At 40.7% G+C, this 18,842-nt stretch overlaps 1 protein-coding gene and 1 long non-coding RNA gene across 3 annotated transcripts in view; one reads left to right on the top strand and one right to left on the bottom strand.

Moving 5' to 3' along the window:
* LOC125466536 (MORN repeat-containing protein 1-like) overlaps window positions 1-18,842 on the top strand; it is a 185,610-nt gene that overhangs the window by 4,977 nt on the left and 161,791 nt on the right. For both annotated transcript variants that reach the window (XM_048561130.2, XM_059638066.1), the window contains exons 4-6: window positions 458-568; window positions 860-950; window positions 8,166-8,253. In XM_048561130.2, coding sequence (XP_048417087.1) covers window positions 458-568; window positions 860-950; window positions 8,166-8,253 — 290 coding nt within the window. The remainder of the gene's footprint in view (window positions 1-457; window positions 569-859; window positions 951-8,165; window positions 8,254-18,842) is intronic.
* LOC132206029 (uncharacterized) lies at window positions 7,234-10,522 on the bottom strand. The gene is made up of 3 exons (XR_009442740.1): window positions 10,416-10,522; window positions 7,405-7,531; window positions 7,234-7,301 (listed from the first exon to the last, which is right to left on the bottom strand). It is a non-coding gene; the product is annotated as an uncharacterized LOC132206029 (long non-coding RNA).

Raw genomic sequence — 18,842 nt, 5'->3', positions numbered from 1 at the left:
ACAGAGAAGCAACGTGGGTCAGAGGTACAATGGTGATGGGTGACTAGGATTTGGTGCAAGTTAGGTAACAAGCAGCAGAACTTTAGTTGAACTCACATTTAATGAGTTGCAAAGATCCCATTCGGCTTAGTGAAGAAGGTTTTATCAGTAGATATGCTGGGCCAGTGATAACCATTGTATAGAGGTGGGCTGGGTTTCTCTGTGATGGCCTGTGATGAACAGCCTGCTTGTAAATTTATTATCTTGGCTCATGCATAATTAGTAGATGCTCAGCCCCTTTGTGAAGGAAGAACATGCAGTTAGATGCAGCACTTCACACAAACAATGGCTGCTTAATGTGGTAGAAAGGGCATGCGGCTCTTTGAAGCAATTCCTAGCAAAGATTTGGTACCTGAAGGAAAAGGAATGGAGAAACTTAAACATAATCAAAATGTAAAATGCTTTCTAATTTTTATAGGAAATGAATATTGTGGACAGTTCTCACAGGGAGAGCTCCATGGATTTGGAGTGATGAAGTACTTTGATGGCGCTCGGTATGAAGGAGAGTTTCAGTATGGCAGCCGAACAGGTGAATATAACTTAGAGATAATGGGAACTGCAGATGCTGGAGAATTCCAAGATAATAAAATGTGAGGCTGGATGAACACAGCAGGCCCAGCAGCATCTCAGGAGCACAAAAGCTGACGTTTCGGGCCTAGACCCTTCATCAGAGAGCTTAGTCTTTTTTTTAATCCATATGCAGCCTGCCTGTTGAACTTCACATTTTATCTTGTGACATTCGCTATAACCATAGAACCAGAGGCTGACCCTCCACTTGTTACTAATAGAATGTGTAAGTCTGCCTTAATTCTTTGTCTAGGACATGGAGCGCTGATAGATAAAGAGGGCCAAGTGTACCGAGGCTCCTTTCACAACAATAAGAAACAAGGAGAAGGAGAAATGCACTATAAGTAAGTGAAACCTAGAACTGAGATTCTGACATTTTTATAAGCAACCTTTTCAGAGTTGTTAATATATGACTCTGGAGCAGGTGGGACCCGAATCAAGGCCTGATGCTTTTGTCAAGTCCTCCCGAGTTAGTGAGGCCGTATTTACACATGTGCAGAATGATTCACACACCTGTTTCCAGCTTCGTCCAGTTAATTTCTTATTTTCTTTTACCTCATCTTCCACCCACTGAATTTTGAAAGTCCCAAAATATTATGTACAGAGCTGCATAGAATATGTATCATAGAAACAGCTCATTCAGCTCAACCCATCCATGCTGGTGTTTATCCTTTACATAAGCTGCCTCACACCTTACTTCATCCTACCCGAACAACATATTCTACTGTCTGGAAAATCCCATGGGAAAACTTTTCATAAGTGATTATGGAAAATCCAAAATCTTAAAAGTGGTAGCTGAGAAGGGAAAATATTCCCAATATTTTTGAGGGGAAATCTCTCCCCTCATTGTTCAATCAAATCTGAAATGTGACTCTCTGGGCAAGGCACCAGGTTGTGATAAGCTGCATAAAGTGTAGTTCATCTGGGACTCTGTGCTTTCAGAAGTGAAGAAAGCATTCGGTATACTTGCTTTTATTCGTCAGTGCATTGAGTATAGGAGTTGGGAGGCCATGTTGCAGCTGTACAGGACATTGGTTAGGTCACATTTGGAATATTGCATGTAATTCTGGTCTCCCTGCTATTGAAGAATGTTATCAAACTTGAAGTCATTAAGAAAAGATTCACAAGGATGTTGCCAGGGTTGGAGGGTTCGAGGGAGGCTGAATAGGCTGGGGCTATTTTCCCCAGAGCATCGGAGGCTGACGGGTGAACTTATAGAGGTTTACAAAATCATGAGAGGCATGGATAGGGTGAATAGCCAAGGTATTTTCCCGGGGTGAGGGGGAGTCCGAAACTAGACAGCATAGGTTTAAGGTGAGAGCAGAAAGATTTACTAAGGGGCAACATTTTCAGGCAGCGGCTAGTGCATGTATGGAATGAGCTGCCAGAAGAGTTGGTGGAGGTTGGTACAATTACAACATTTAACAAGGCATTTGGATGGTAATGTGAATAGGAAGGGTTTAGAGAGATGGGGCCAAATGCTGGAAAATGGGACTAGACTAATTTAGTATATCTGGACAGAATGGATGAGCTGGACCAAAGGGTCTGTTTCCATGCTGTACACCTCTATGACTCAATAAAAGGACAGGAATGGATTAGACTGTCAGAAAACTGTCAGAGAAACTTGGCCTCTGTTCTCATTGCACACAGAATACAGAGAAGAGGGCACAGCACCCTGCAGATGATGAACTGTAAAAATCAATTAATGAGGAAAAGGATTGCTTTGACAAGGACTAATGACTCTTGTACTGCTGGGTTAGAAAGTCTTTGTTGCTCCATCAATACAAATTCCATTCTGTCAAATCTCAAGTGGATTCTTTTGTGAAGGATTTCATTAATATGCCTGCTTGCAGTTACTCATCTATACATAGTCATGTTTTCATGACCTTGCGCTCTTGATTCATGGTGGTGCCTTGCTCATAAACATTGCCTGCCTTCTTTCAAACCTTATAACTTTAATATATCCATTTTGTTTTCATTGGCTTTGATTGTCTGACTCTCCCTGTGTTTAAACAGTACTGTTCAGCCACTTGTCTGTGCTGAATTGGCTAACCTTTGACTGGTTTGGAGGCACGGGATCCATGCAAAGGGCCATAATATGCCCCAGGGCTAGGGTGATGTCAATAAGACATAGTTCTTGCCCCTGCGTGTTCTCCAGTGACCCCTGCTGGAAAGTATGTGTTTGTAATTGTTGGTTAAAGGCGGCAATAGGTTCAGCTGAGATATCTTCCAGGTTCACACACAATGAAGAACTATCTTGTTCAGATGTAAGCAGACACTTTTAAAAAGCAGGCATCTTAAGGAAAGAAAATAAATAGAGGGGAAAAAGAGGAGAAAAATGGGTGAAAATGCAAGGAAACCAGTATCACCAAGAAGGGGAATGAACTTGATATTATCTGTAGCTTCATTTATATTTTGCAGAGGCTGCAGCCAGTGATGCCAACTCATCCTCTGTTCTGAGGAAGGGTCACCAGACGCAAAACGTTAACTCTATTGTTTTTCTCTTCACAGATGCTGCCAGACCTGCTGAGCTTTTCCAGCAACTTTGTTTTTGTTCCTGATTTGCAGCATCCGCAGTGCTTTCAGTTTTTATACCAACTCATTACCCTGCCAGAAAAGTAGGGGCATCAATGAATAAATAGGTACAATATTTTCAGCACTGTATAATTTTTTTTTCCTTTTCCACATCATACCCTGAAAATATGGATTCCGTCCTTACGTACAATTTTCTATGGATGCTGCATATACTGTTCCACAGGCCCTGAGTAATTTTTTAAAAATTCATTCATTCATGGTATATGAGCATCGCTGGCTTGGCCAGCATTTATTGCTCATTCCTAACTGTTCTGGACCATGTAGTAGTGAGCTGTTGTCTTGAATCCCTTGGCATGTAGGAACACCCACAGTGCAGTTAGAAAGAGAGTTCCACGATTTTGGCCTAGCAACTGTGAAAAATAATGATGTAGATCCAGTCAGGAACTTGCAGGTGATGGTGTCTCTGAACATTTACTGCCCCTGTCCTTCTAAGTGGTAGTGGTTGTGAGTTTTAAGAATGCTGTACAAGGAACCTGGATGAGTTACTGCATGCACGTGGTACACATTGCTGCCATTTTGCATGCTGGTGTAAAAGGAGTAAATGTTGAATATAATAGATGGGGTGTAAATCGAGCAGGCTATTTTAATATGGATGGTGTTGAGTTTCTTGAGTGTTATTGCAGCTGTAGTCATCCAAGCAAATGTGGGTATCTGAGTGGGATGCTCTTTGGAGGGTCAGTGCAGTCCCAGTGAGAGGAATGGCCACTTTCTGCACTGTGGGGATTCTATGATCCTATGAAATACAAACGCCAGCAGAATACTTTACCCCTGATTCCCATTGACTCCAGTTTTGTTCAGGGTCCTTTATGCCATACTCAATCAAATGCCATCTGATGTCAAGAGCAATCACTCACATTTCATCTCTTGAATTAAGTTTCTTTGTCCGTCTTTGGACTAAGGCTGTAATGAGGTCAGGAGTTGAGTGACCGTGATGAAACCCAAACTGAGTAGGTTATTTCTTTGCTTGATAGCACTGTCGATGATCCTTCCATCACTTTGCTGATGGTCTGGAGTAGACTGATTGACCAGATTGGATTTGTTGCACTTTATGAACTGAATATATCTGGGCATTTTACCACAATACTGGGGGTAGATACCAGTGTTGGACCTGTAGTGGAACAGCTTGGATAAGAGCACAGCTAGTTCTGGAACACAGGTCTTTAGTATCATTGCTGGAGTGTTGTTGAGATTTGTAGCCTTTGCAGTATTAGTGGCTTCAGCTGTTTCTTGACATAGTCATGGAGTGAATTGAATTGGCTGAAGACTGACATCTGTGATGCTGAAGAATTCAGGGGGAATCTAATATGGACCATCTACTCAGTACTTCTGCCTGATGATGATGGCAAATGCTTCAGCCTGGTTTCTTGCACTGATGTGCTTGGACACCCCTAAGGCCATCATTAAGGATGTGTGTATTTACCTCTAATATGTTGTGTAATTGTCCACCACATTTCACGCGGTAGGACTGCACATTTTACATCTGACCTATTGGTTGTGGGATCACTTAGCCTGTCTATTGCCAGTGTCTAGTATCTGGCATGTAAACAATCCTGTAGCTTTACCAGGTTGACTCCTCATTTTTAGGTATCCCTGGGGTATTGCTCCTGAGCATTCCCTCTTACATGTTTCATTTATCTAGGCTTGATCTCGAGTGTAGAGTGAGCCATAAGGTTACAGATTATGGTTTGCTGTGTCCAGAGGGCGTGAAGAGAAATTAAAGCAAAATTGTATTTCTTTCTGTATTTTTGCATTTAAATTCTATTTATTTTGAAATGAATAATCTTGCTGGATAGCTGAGTCTGATCACTTGATCATAATTCCAGAAACTTTTGAAACTCCTGTGGTGTATAGACATTCCAGCTAAAGCTGACATACAGGATTTGGAGATGAGCCATCTGCTTCCAGCCAACTTCTGTCAAAGGAAAATATTTCTGGAGAAATAGTGGGGTGTAGTTCCACAGGCACTGAGTAATTTTGGGGTACATTTCTACAGCCACTGGGTAATGTTGAAGTCCAGTTGCACAGGCATTGAGTAATGTTGGTGTGGATTTCCACAGGCATTGAGTAATGTTGAGGTATAGGTCCACAGGCACTGAGTAATGTTGTCATACATTTCGACAGGCACACTGTGTAATGTTCCATAGGCACGGACTGATACAGGAGTGTAGTTCAACAATGTCTTACTCAAGCAGCCTTTCTTTGTGTGTTTTGGCAAACTGTTCAGCTTGTCTTGAACTGGATAGTCAAGTTTTTCAGTGGGCGTCTGGCAGTTCCAAAAGCGGAAATCTGCTGCCAAAAGATTTTTTTTAAACTAGACGCCTATTTTAGTTGAAATGTGAGAATGTTAATTTATTCTCATGTTACTAACATTTTTAATAAATTTTTCATCAGCAAGACAGTTTTCTATATGTTCCTATACCCCGTCCAGTTTTGATCTTAGTTAAATGCGGCTGGCCAATGTTTGACCCTGGTAAACCACAGCGGAGGCTGCTGTTGGCTGCACCTTATGTCGACACACCTGCACTTTCCAATAGAGAGTACTAGATAGTGTCTAGGAGCGGAAGCCCTTGCTGATTTTCCTCTCTCCCACTTCCCACAAGCCAGATTCATTAAGGCCAGTTGTTGGTTCCTCCCCTTCTTGCCACTGAATTTGGATGATGTTGCACAGATTGGAACCTAAAACTTCTCTTGTCTCCTTGACTCTGTGCTCTACTTAATGAGGCCTTTACTCCAATTACCGTTAGAGGGGTTGCCAAGATACTTCTAAAAATTAATGGATTGGTGTAAATAAAATGGCCACAGACTGGAATTAGTCTTGAACAAAAGGCATAATCTACCTGACTCAGTCTTTTTTATTAGCTACCAGTAATACTCCTGCTTTGTCCTGCCAGTGGGAGTTGTGAATGACTTCACGGCAGGAATATTAATTGATCAAAGAGTACATTAGTACAAAGCAAATGTGCCAGTATATCTTCACAGAGTCAGTTCCTGATTGAACTGATCTGAGTAGAGTGATGTGAGATGCTCCTCTACACCTTGTCTCTACCCTGTTGGGTTTTGGACCAGATGGACTAATTCCAGTATTGGCAAAAGAGGAGTTTTGTCAATGAAGTGACTGATTGATTGTTTGTTTGTTCGCTTATCTTTTTATTGGAAAGCTGTAAGTTTGAGTCCCACTTCTGGTACCTGAATGTTTGATCTAGGCTATTACTTCCCTGAGCATTGAGTGAAGATGGCATTGTCAGAAGTGTTACATTTTGGATGAGGTATCAAAATGAAATCCAGCTGCTTGCATGCAAAACTATGACACGGTTTTCATTCAAATAATGGACTTTTCCTGGTGTTCCAGGGAATACTTAAGCCCTTAACCAACACTAGAAACACAAACAGACTGTCTTCATTCCATTGGTGTTGGCAGGATTCACCTGCCTGCCCATAAAATAAATGTGACTATGATATTTCGCAGGTAATTCAGCTGTTTTCTTTCCTTCATTCTTGGTGCATGGGCTTCATTGGAAAGGTCAATATATATTACATAATCTTCATTGCCCTTGCAAAGGTGGTGATGTGAACCACTGCATTCTGTATAATGAAGGCGCTGTGGCTGTGCTGGTGGATAGGGAATTCCAAGATTCTGATTTAGGAGGCTTCTTTGATGGAACAGCAATAATCTTTTAGCTTGTGATAATTGGTGATTTTGAAGGGAACTTGCACAGGTTGATATTTCCACATGACAGTTGCCTCTGACGGGTTTAGAATGTACTGTATAAGAAGCCTTTGTCGGTTTTTGAAATGTAGGCTATAGATGGTACACGCTGCAACCGTGGTGTGTCAGTGATGGAGGGACTGGGTGTTTGAGTTCTGAAGCACCGTGAAATGTTATCTATAAATAAAAAAAAAGTTCTTTCTTCTGTTCCAGCATTTTATTTGGTAGGTATTTAACAGTTTGAGACTGATTTCCACAGAATAAGTGCAGCCTAAAAAGAGAGTAAGGTGAAGATGGCCAACTGCCATCTTAACTTTCTCCGTTGAGGCTATTTTGGTGCAGTTTCAGCAATAAATTTGAGTACTGGCGAGCTGTGACTGTCGTCTGTTATTTCCTGAAGAAAAACATGATGGAAATTTTACAATGATTTTAAGATAAGGTAATAAACACATTCACAATTAAAAGACATGAAGTTTACATTGGTGAGGATATCCTACCTGGCAGCAAAGCATGGACTATACTGTGCTTAGCTTAAGTGTGAAGTTGCGCCTGCTGCGCTGGATCTTACGGTACTTCCTCTTTGTCTCGCTCTCCTTCAGGAAACTCCAGCAGACGGTCTGGAGCCTGCAGAGAACAGATTTATTTATTTTTCTGCAGTTTGAGCATACCAACAACAGCAACAGCAAAAACTTTCCAACAGTAATTTGGCAGTGTTGCAGCTTCAGCTGAATTGATATCCTCTGACTGTACGTGCCTGTAATACTTAGCCAGCACATTCTCTGTCTTTTAAAAAAAATTCCAAGCTGCTGACTCATGTTATGGTGCAAATACATGGGCTTTGTAAATTTCTGGTGTCTTACCCTTGTACTCATTGTTTATCTGCAAGCACAAGAAATGACTGTTGGCTGGCTAGTCCACCTAGGGGAAATTATAGCATAGGCCATTTCCTCCATACCCAATGTGCCATTTCCAATAGTGATCACTACATAATGATTGGGGCAAGAACCTTCGCAGATAGCCCCATCCCCACCCAAGTCCAGGGTTTCAAAGGTCAAAAGTAGTGACTCTACAATGGATCCCCTTGGGGTCAGCAAAACCCATCACCGACAAGTGATTCAATCTCCTGATCTGTGCATTTCTGTTTCGAACTGATTGGTGTTTTTGACTGCCAACCGGGGAGCAGGTGGATGAATCATTTATGAATTTATTCAGAAGTTGAATTAAAAAAAAACACTTCTATTTCTCTCTCTTATTCCAGGTATGGGAGCCACTATCAAGGAGATTGGGTCCTGGACCAGCGACAGGGCCATGGCATTATGCAGTATGCTGATGATTCTCTTTATGAGGTATACCTATTTGGCAGTAGATGTCACTGTGACCACAGTTTTCATCTCAAAGGCAACACTATGCAGGCTTTAACAATTGCAGATTTTCAGGAGGCCATCTAAAACTTGTAAATCTGCTAAGTTTGTTCAAAAACAAAGTCTAAGAACGACACCACACAAAATGTTCTAAGGTTTCTTTTCTCTACCTTTCTCCCCACACTTCAACTATCAACCCCTTCCTGTCTGACAACGCTAACGTTTATCTGAGGTTGATGAAGGGTCTAGGCCCGAAACGTCAGCTTTTGTGCTCCTGAGATGCTGCTTGGCCGGCTGTGTTCATCCAGCTCCACACTTTGTTATCTAATGTTTATCTGTTTATCCCTCGAACAGTGATGTAATATCTGGTAAATAAAGTGGTTTGCCTTATGTGAAAGCATTTCCAATGAGCATCAGCAAGTTGTTTGGTCATTTGAGAATGTCACAATTGACCTCAATCTGATGCTCATTCACTGTCACTTTATGAGCTCCAGATAAAGTTAAAAACAATATTCACATTAATTCCTAATTTGGTTCTAGTTGCTGTAATAATCTGGTTTCAATGTTTGAATTTAGAATTCCTTCACCAATAATAGAACAGCCTATTTGAAATCTTCAGGCTCGGCAAATTCAAACGGGGCTTATCTTGCTCAAGCAAGTTATATTGCCTCTATTCAAACCAGAAGAGTGGTATGTGGCTCAGGTGACACAGGCTGGATTCCATAATTTTATAAAATTAAAGGCTTGAGTTAATTGTGACATTTGAACCCCAGTCTGGTATGAGATCAGTTAATGTGTCTGGGCACCTTCCCATTCAGTACAACAGTACACAGTTCATTTACAGTACTGGGCAAATGTTCAAGTTCAAATGCTTAATTCCATTAATTGAATCTATTCTTAGAATGCAGAAAAACAGTACCACCTTCTAAATAAACTCTTCAAGGTTCCTCCTGCTATGCTGTGGTAACAGAAATAACTGCAGAGGTCATTATGCCATCACCAAGCCACCCTTTATTTAAAGATGGAGAGCCCTTCACACTGGCCCAGCTTCCTCAGAGCCAGCTCTCAGAGTGAACAGAATCTCTGACACTCCTGTTTATATGTGTCAGCCAGGGCTCCCTGTTTGGGGCTGTTAACCTGGTCCAATCAAGGAACTCATATTCTATGGGGTCCACACAGCTGCCCTCATTACAATCACTGCAGTAACCTTTTACAAGATCTTTTATGGGAAGTCAACCTCACTGATAAGTTTAGCATTTGTTACCCATCGCTAATCATTCTAGAATTGAGTGGCTTGCTGGACCATTTCAGAGGATCAGTCAGGAGTCAATTATATTGCTGTATTGGAACAGCCACATGTGGACCCAACCAGTAAGAATGGTAGATTTTCTTCGCTAAAGGACAGCCATGAAGCAGGTGGGTTTTCAGTAATGATGATATGGTTACTATTACTGAGACCAGCTTTATGTTCCAGATTTTCATTAATTTAACTTAAGTTCCATCATCTGCCATGATGGGATTTGAATCCACATCCCCAGAGTCTCTGAAGTGCTAATCCAGTGACATTACTACCCTTCTACCATCTCTGCACTGCAGAGTAATAAGTGGGGGTCGCTGCCTCTGGGAAGTGGTAAATGGGGGTCACTGCCTCTGCAGAGAGGTAAATGGGGCTTGGTGTCACTGCCTGTGTGGAGTGGGAAATGGTAGATAGGTGGTGTCACTTTTCTCGTGAAGAAATAAATGATGGAGATCATCCCACTGTAAACCAGTAAATGAGGTTTAATGCAGGTCAGAATGATGGATGGGACAGTACAGTAGTAAATGGGGATTCTCCTGTAATGGGATTGTTAAGGAAGTTTAAGTGGAAATTCCATGGAATGATAACTGCAGTGAATCCCCAGTCTACACTGTGCCACTGAACGAAAAGTCAAACAGGAGAGTCACAGGCCGCAGTACTGGATTATAGGATACCATTAACAAAGTTGTTGGAGGTGGAGGCCAAGCTACCCCTTTTTAGGTGGGGAAGGATTTGTGCTCTGTGAAAAAGGACTGGAAACATAATGAAATGTGTGTTTTTCATAAAATTCAGTGCAAATAATACTTCAGTCCTAAATGAATAGCCCTGTATAAAATGGTTTCACACCTACCTTGTTGTTCATAACTTTTAATCTTTAGCTTTGTTTCAAAACACAATCCGAAAGATGCAAAGGATGAATAAATATCTCTTAAATGACGATAGTGTTCTATGGCAAGGAGACGAGTCAATACAAATTCTATCTTAGAATAAAATAAAACTCTGGCATACAAATGGTTAACTCCTGCAGGACCTTGGATGCCATTTGGCATCATTGCCCACTGTAGGCTCCAGGCTCCAGTCTCCCCAGACGTCAGTATTGCAGCTGTGTGGAGTGTGTGCAGGCAGGAACGTTACCTCACCATGGCACTATGTAATGAATGAATTAATTCAGATTCCGTGAATGATAACATCATTTTCCCATAGTATAATCACTTCTCTTTTCACATCATTCACTGGAAATGTATTTGCATGTGTTGTGCTTCAGAATTTTGGTTAGTTATGAATGTTCTGAAATCCTGATGCACTTGACCTTGTCAAAATTAATAAAATGAGAAGTTAATAGTAAAAGTAATGGCGCCATAGTCCCAGAGGACCATAGGGCTGTGCTCTCATTAGAGAGAGACGACTTGTGATGGTTTAACCTGAGGTTATTGTGGGGGAGGGGGGGGGAGCGGGGGGGAGCTGAGGTTGAGGAGGAGAGTTTCTTTCATGGTAACCTCAACCAGGGCTGGAATTGAACGTCCAATGTTGGCATTTCTCTGTGATGCAAACCAAATGAGCCAACCAACCCACGGTGAGAAGTTAATAGATCAATATACTCCAACCTTGGTTGAGAGAATTCTTTCTCCTGCATACCTCCATGCTTTCTCACCATTCCACTATTAGTAACTGACTCCTTAGCCACCAAGTATTCTTCTCTTCACTTTGATGATCCTCACTCATATTCTAGTCATTGTGCCTTCAGTCTCTTTTTCTTTTCTTATTTAGCATATAGTGCCTTCTTCTTCTCAAATAAAGCTATAAGACATAATCTTACAGCGGTTTGAACAATGTGAACCATGCCAAAAGATGTACAAAATCTAATGAGAAGTCCAGTGAGGCCTATCGCAACATTGGGAACAACTTGCTGCATCTTTTAACTAATTTCTGTGAGTCAAGGTGAGATTCTGACTTGACAGCAGCAAGTTGCCTTTCAAAGGGATAATTACTTGTTAATGATATTATTAACTGCAGATCTTAGCTCATTAATATGCAATTTTCTATCCTACCATCCACCTTGAGCAATCTAGACACCAAGAATTCTTGACATGCAGTCATTGTGAGTTCCTGGTGATTCCAGCTTGCCACTTTGTTCCAAAGGACCTTCATGATGGACTTCAACCACCAACATCTCAGGATATGCTCCATGGGCACTGGTCCATGCACCCCATGGTTCATGGATATTGGCATCCAACATGAGCCCGTGCCTAGAACCCTCATGGCACATCTCCAATTCACTTACAATGTGCTTCTGCACGTTAGTGTTGAACCTGAGGTACAACAGCAATAATCACTGCAGTGCTGTAACATGGTTGCTTTGCACTCAGGACACACAGCCAGTCCTTAGACTGGACCAGGCTGCAATCTAGGCTGTTCACTTGCTCTTTTCATGCTCAATCATTTTGTGTCTGGAAGCACAAAATATCCTTGTCTTGTTTTTTTTTTGCACCTTGTTTCACAGCCAGAGACACATGGCTCACAGTTATGCTGTATTGTCATTCAGCACAGACACAAAGCCAGAAGGTTTGTCATAGTTGCAAGTAGTTCCCAGTCAAGTCAAAAGATATAACCTTTGGTTGGGGATCCTGGTAAGTCAAAGGTAACCTCCAATATCAATTCAGGGATTGGAAAAGGTGAGCCAGCCTCTCAAAGTGCTCAGAGTCAGGATCCTCTTTTTCATAAAGAGTGAGGAGCCAAATGTCTAGCAGCCTGTCACTCATCCTGACCCTTTCTACCCTGTTGTGTGCTGTTTACCTCCTGGAAAGAGAGACAGGCTGGTATTAAGGGAAATGAAAATAGGAGGCATAGCTTTTGTGCTCCTAAGATGCTGCTTGGCCTGCTGTGTTCATCCAACCCCACACTTTGTTATCATAGGAGGCATAGCTGTTACTTTTGCAGGTGGGAAGATGTACCAAGCATGTGATTAGGCTGCACAGAGACTGGGTTAGTAGTGTCAGGGGTTGGGGTGGGTGAGCATTAGTGAGGTGATTTGTTGCATGCAACAGTGAGAGTGGTGGAGCATGATTCGTGGTGGTTAGGGGCTACAATGGCAGAGATAGAGTGAGTGTGAGATATTGGAGAGTAGATAATGGCACTTGCGCTAGTGAAGTAGAGAAGGTTGTTGATTTTCCTACATCATTGTGCATTCCCTCATGTGGCTGAGACTGCCGAGACCAGGCATGATCTGGTGTTGTTGCCACCTTTGCTGGTTCTGGGAGAGAAGGATTTCCCACCTCTACACCACCCTATCCAACAAAACTGCCAAGACTATCCACATATTGGGATGCCAATTTTCCCTTGTTGTCATGTTGAGGGCAAATGTCAGAAACTTGCAGGACATCTCTGGACTGATAACGCTTATCTGAGTGCATTTTAAAGATAACTCTGTGCCAAGCATGCCGGTCCATTCCAGGATGATTTGGCAGTGGTGTGGTGTTCCAGGTCATCAGTGATAGAAAGGGGTTAGAATTGGATGAGATGGGCAAGGCAAGAAATAATGGGAACTACAGATGCTGGAGAATCCGAGATAACAAAGTGTGGAGCTGGATGGACACAGCAGGCCGAGCAGCATCTCAGGAGCACAAAAGCTGATGTTTCGGGCCTAGACCCTTCAGCTTTTGTGCAGCTAAGATGCTGCTTGGCCTGCTGTGTTCATCCAGCCCCACACTTTGTTATCTCTACTGTTAACAAGGCAGTTTTGGTAAGATTCAGCAAGAAAACGCGTGAAGCGAGAAATCGCCTATGAACCTTGACAAAATTGACATATAGCCAAAAACGCACAAGATTCAGCCTTAGAAACTTGTTTTTTTCCCCCTTTAGCTGTAAGTAGACTATTTGCAGCCTGTAATTCTCTGCCTCTGGTCATTACCATATCCTCATATGAAAAAGTTGAGAAGGGAAAAAAAGGCTATTGAGGCCGTCAGCTTCCCACTGGTGTTCCATCCCTCTGGTATTTCATCTCCACCAATCACACCTTTCATCTCCTCCAATTTGCACCTTTCATCTCCCCAAATTTGCAACTCTACCGCCCAGTTCACAACATCCATCCACATCCATCATTCTATCCATCACAGCCATTGGAACTTGTCTGAGTTCTAACTTGTGATTTGTAATGACCCTTTGGCATTAATAAAATTGCCTAACACCAAGCCTCCCATTGATGTGCGAAGGCAGTTTTTCAGACTTTCTCATCTTTAGTTTTTAGGTTTGTGAGGTATCTCAAAGTTAGCAAAGTATAACAATTGGATTAGAAGAAGGGCAATTTTTAAATCGGCATTGCTGACAGGAAGCAGTGCCTTCTGAGAGAATATTGTTAGGAATCCAGGTATGCACAAATTTTCTGGTGATATTTTAAATGATAAACTTTCTTTTCAAAATGTCAGTGTAACCTGAACAGTTTTTAAAGCAGCTAAAGAAGATTTGACTCGACAGAAGAATGATTTGCTTGTATGAAAGGAGGCTGTGTTAAACCTGTGTGCCCTGGAAAATAAAATTAAGTGGTTAAATCATGGCAAGGAACTTAAAGCTAAAAATTTAAACTTGATGTTATGAATTCAGTTATTGGGAATGACGATTTCGATGTTTGGATGGCTGAAATGTATTTTAAAGACTGGTACATTAAAAACACATGGGCAAGGAAAAAATTGAAGATCGTGTTAAAAACTAAACAGAGGGTCCAGATCAGTTTTAAAAGGTAAAACTCTGGTTACTTTAATGTCTAGCTTTAAGGAAGAACAAAATACATTGCTGAATCAAGCAAGTAAGAAGTGATATAATGGAATTTCTCCTTGGATTTCAAATCATAGCCACCTGTACCCTGAAGCTACCTCATTTGCCAGCAATCAACAATGTTGTTCTTGACAAAGTTAACCAGAGCCAACAAATGATAGAACCTTTGGATTCCCCATGAATGTTAATCCTGACTGTACAAAGTCTAATATGAATTTATTTTTTAAAAAAAGCAACATGAAGAATGTAAACTAAGGTGCTAGTCCACTGAGGGTACAATCTAGGTGTTCCAAGAAAAAGTTGGAAATGAAGAACTTATGTCTACTTTATTTGATTTTCAAACTTAATTTGTGAGACAGTGCATCATTGTTGTTACCAGTATAACATGAAATAAAGTTTCCTTTTCTTTCAAAGGTTCAGACATGTGATGATCTTTGATCCAGAGCAGTACTATAAAGAAAATGTGTAGTTATTCTAAAATTGTTGAATCTATATTTTAAAAGAGTATTTGAAAGCAGCTTTTGAAATCCTCAATTCTGAAGTGATCAGTTGCAATATTCTTGGATAATAAATACTAGTCCATGTGACCCAGCAACTATATACCTGGAAGCAGTACCAACAGGATAGAAGTTAAGACAGAAGACATGTAAAAAACATGAATAAAAGTTGTAAACAGAGGAACTGGAGAATGTAAGCAATCAGTGCATAGATGTGAATAGAAAGAAGAGAGAGAATTTTCGTCTAAAGAAGCATACCACTTTTAGAAAGACTTCATTTCTTTTCTGTTCAGCAGAAAGGAGATAAGAATTCTTGGAGTACTTTGTGGGCTGACTTAAAAGGTCTATAACCTGCAAAGCTGTGTGAATAGCTTGAAGACATGAACGAGTTGGGTATTTTCCCAGAGTTTGCCAAATTGTGAAACTCGAAGTTGACAAGTCTTGTTGAACAGGGTGCTGACATGCATGAAATGCCAATGCATGTTGTACTGCATTTAAGGTGCTATATGAAAGTGCAGTATTTTTGTAATTTTATGTTAAATACATTGTGTCATTAGTTTTGGTACAACTGAAAGAAAACTGTTGGATTCTGCAGTGGTATAAGCAAAACATACAGACTATAAATAGAATTGAATGACAGCCATACATCAGACTTATTCTAGGGCATATAACTCTTTAAAACTTGAATCCTCATAAAAGCATAGCTCAGTAATAGTCGCCTGGCGCTTATACTACTTGCCCAACAACTCAGCAATCATAGTTCCTGTTCAACCATTGGCAGTGATAAAATACACCAATGCTGCACTAGAAAAATATTATTATCACAACAAGGAGTAGACAATGAATAGCGGCACCAACAAAGTTGCGTACATGACTGAGTGCACTAGATAACAGATTTGGAAGTGTTACTGAACCCAGCAGTGCCAGAGAACTGAACTAAGTGGGACAAAGTTAATTAGACCCTACGTGCTTCAGTGGCTGTGTCATTTTGCATGTGTAGGTGACTTTCAGCTCTTTTACATTGTAACACGCAGCAACTCCTCACCGCCAGTGACCCTCTAATTTTGTCATTCTGCTTTATCAAACAAAAGAAAGTTCAAACAAAATCAGCAGAAATAGATCCAAACAAGAATCACAGAATCCTAAATCTGCCTTCATTTTAAAGCTCCCTGCACTTTAAGATGATTTGCTTGTCTGTATTGCTGACAGTGAAATTTTGGAATTTCTTTTTGCAAAGCACTTAGCAAAACAATTCTGTAATAATCCAGTGCCTAGGTAATGAATCACTTTTGAGTACTAACGGCTGGGACTGTGGAGTTTTGTGTGGGGAATTACTATCCGCCTATGAAAATGAATGTTTGGATTTGCTGCAAATACCTCTCAAAGTGTTGGTTGCTGACGACTAGTACAAACAACACTTAATCATTTGAAACTCTCTGCTGCACTATGACAAATATGTGAATGTAATGCAAATTTATGCTGAGTGTTGCCATTCAGATTTTGAGTAATAATTTTTGCTTCCTTCATACTCGCCTCTGAAGGTCAGCATGGTGGGGTTTGGGTTTAAATCTCCTGTCTCTTCTGTGAAAATATTGCAGTCATTTCCGATATGGTGAAGTTGCAGGTGGGGGAGACAGAGCTTGGGTCATGATTTGCACTGTCCCAGTGAGGTATAACATTTGGTCAGTTGGTCACACTTAATGTAAATCGTTGGATGTGATGCGCTTTGGCATATCTTAAAAATGCGATAAAATGCTGTATCAAGGCACATGCTTGTTGTGAGAATTTTGATGAAGATGCTTATTGCCTTACATCTCTGTTTGTTGTCAGCTGATTTCAGTCAGGCAGGACTGGAGCAGGCCTGAATATTTCTGGATGAGGAAGAAGCAAGGTCTATCTTCCCCAATCACATTCTTGGATCCCAACCTTTGAAGAACAGCACAACTTGACATTTCCTTCCTCTAGGCATAACCATCATTTGAGGTCTCCCTGAGGGACATTGTCAGTTTATTACCAGAAATTATGAGCAGTATATTCTTTGATAAGCTGAAACTAAGTTCAATTAAGAATCTTACTAGTTGAAGATAGAAAAGACATCCGTTCTATCAGTCAGCTGGCTACATGAGTTTACTCTATACTGTATTCAGATGGACGGTGACCCAAAATAGGCACAGAAAGTATACTGGACTATCCAGTTAGTTAGGAAACATTTGTGGAATGGAATGTGGCTGGTATCATTAACTTAGGCATGGATCAATGAGCTGAATGACCTCTTCTGTTCTAAAGAATCTATGTATATAATCCTGTATAAAGTTGTCCCAGTTCCTGGTCCTCACCTCCCTACTGGAAATGAGGATGTCTGATTGCCAGGACAAGAGTGGATCAGATTTAGCTGTTGTGTCCTCATAATCATATGGTCTGTCAAAGCTGACAAATGCAGATGGTGAATTAAATGAAGAAATGGCACAAAGTGACGAACATGAATGTTTAAATATGCTATCTGTTCTTATGTCTAAGTGAGGATATGGAAGAAAATCACTTTATTAATTCATTTTTCCACAAGCATTATTACTTGAGGAAATAATGTCCTAATTGTATTATTGCTAGACCAGCGACCAAGGTAATATTCTGGGGACCTGGGTTCAAATCCCACCATGGCAGATGATGGAGTTTGACTTTTAACAAAAAAAATCTAATTTTTTGAGTGTCTATTCATGACCATGAAACCTTTGTCAATTATCAGGAAATTTCGTCCGATTCACATTTAGGGAAGGAAGCAGCTGCCTTTGACCTACATGTGACAACAGGCCCATAGCAATGTTGTCTCTTAACTGCCCTCTGGGAATTTAGGGATGGGCAATAAATGCTTGCCGAGCCAACAGTACCCACATCCCATGAATTAATAAAAAAAAAACTAATGGCACCACATATTAACACCATGTCCCACTAATGGGATGTGCAACCTGTGGAGTTCAAGCTGAAACAATTGGATAGCCAAATGAGTTCTTTCGATAATTCCGTGACTAGGAAAACATTAGAATGCCTGAAAATGTTACACCAACTAAGTCAGGTATTCGCTCCCAAAATTGAGATTAGGTATGTAATTAAGGCAATGTTATTGGGAACAATATCGTCTGTGCTTTGTCCAACTTGGAAATTCTCATTATTTAGTCTGGGTTCAAACAGTGGAAGTGTATCCCATTTTTGTATGCTGATTTTCCAAATTTTAACTCTTTTTTTGGCTAAAGTTTATTTAATATATACAATGCATTTTAACAAATGTAGATTTATTAATACTACTAGCCACTCTCGACTTTCAGCACATTAAGACACACTAAGCCATTTAAATGACCCATAAACAGGCTGAAGCATTACTATCCAAACTTGACCCATGATCAAATCATAGAAAAGGACTTACATTATAATGTGCCCATATAAATACTAATGCTTCAACTAAAGCTATCTACACTAATTCAATTTCCCTACCCATCCTCTCTGTTCTTTTATACTTTTACTTTAAAACATGTAATGGTCTCTACCTCAACACCCCCGTTGTGGTAAAGTATTCTATGTTCTAATAACATCTGTTTGGGACAGAAAAACATTTTCCTCACTTTCTTTTTCGCTCTTCTAAAATTTTGGAGTGTATTCTTCTCTTATAATTCCCTCTGGCCTTTTTTTTCATGCATGGACTTTATTGAAAACATTCCAGGGATTTAATTTGCTTTCCTCTGTGTCCTGTTCATTAGACTCAAGGGTATTTTTAATAAACACAAAAGTTTGAAAATGGAGAAAACATTTAAATGCAGCTGCCACTTGTGGTAAAATTTCCAGTATGCTGAGTTACTAACTGTACACACCAGAAAGTTTTGATACCCAGCCTGTGTCACAACCAGAGTGGTGAAAGGCTAATACAAGCTGTTAGTATCCCTGAGTTAAGGAGAGGAAAATTAACCTGACTTCCTGCTCCTGATGACTACCCAGTGAACTAAATCACTCTGTTGAGAGAATAG

Source organism: Stegostoma tigrinum, chromosome 28 (assembly GCF_030684315.1).
Source record: "Stegostoma tigrinum isolate sSteTig4 chromosome 28, sSteTig4.hap1, whole genome shotgun sequence".
Taxonomy (NCBI): domain Eukaryota; kingdom Metazoa; phylum Chordata; class Chondrichthyes; order Orectolobiformes; family Stegostomatidae; genus Stegostoma; species Stegostoma tigrinum.
The sequence above is the reverse complement of the archived record's forward strand: the minus strand, read 5'-3'. Positions and strand labels throughout refer to the sequence as shown.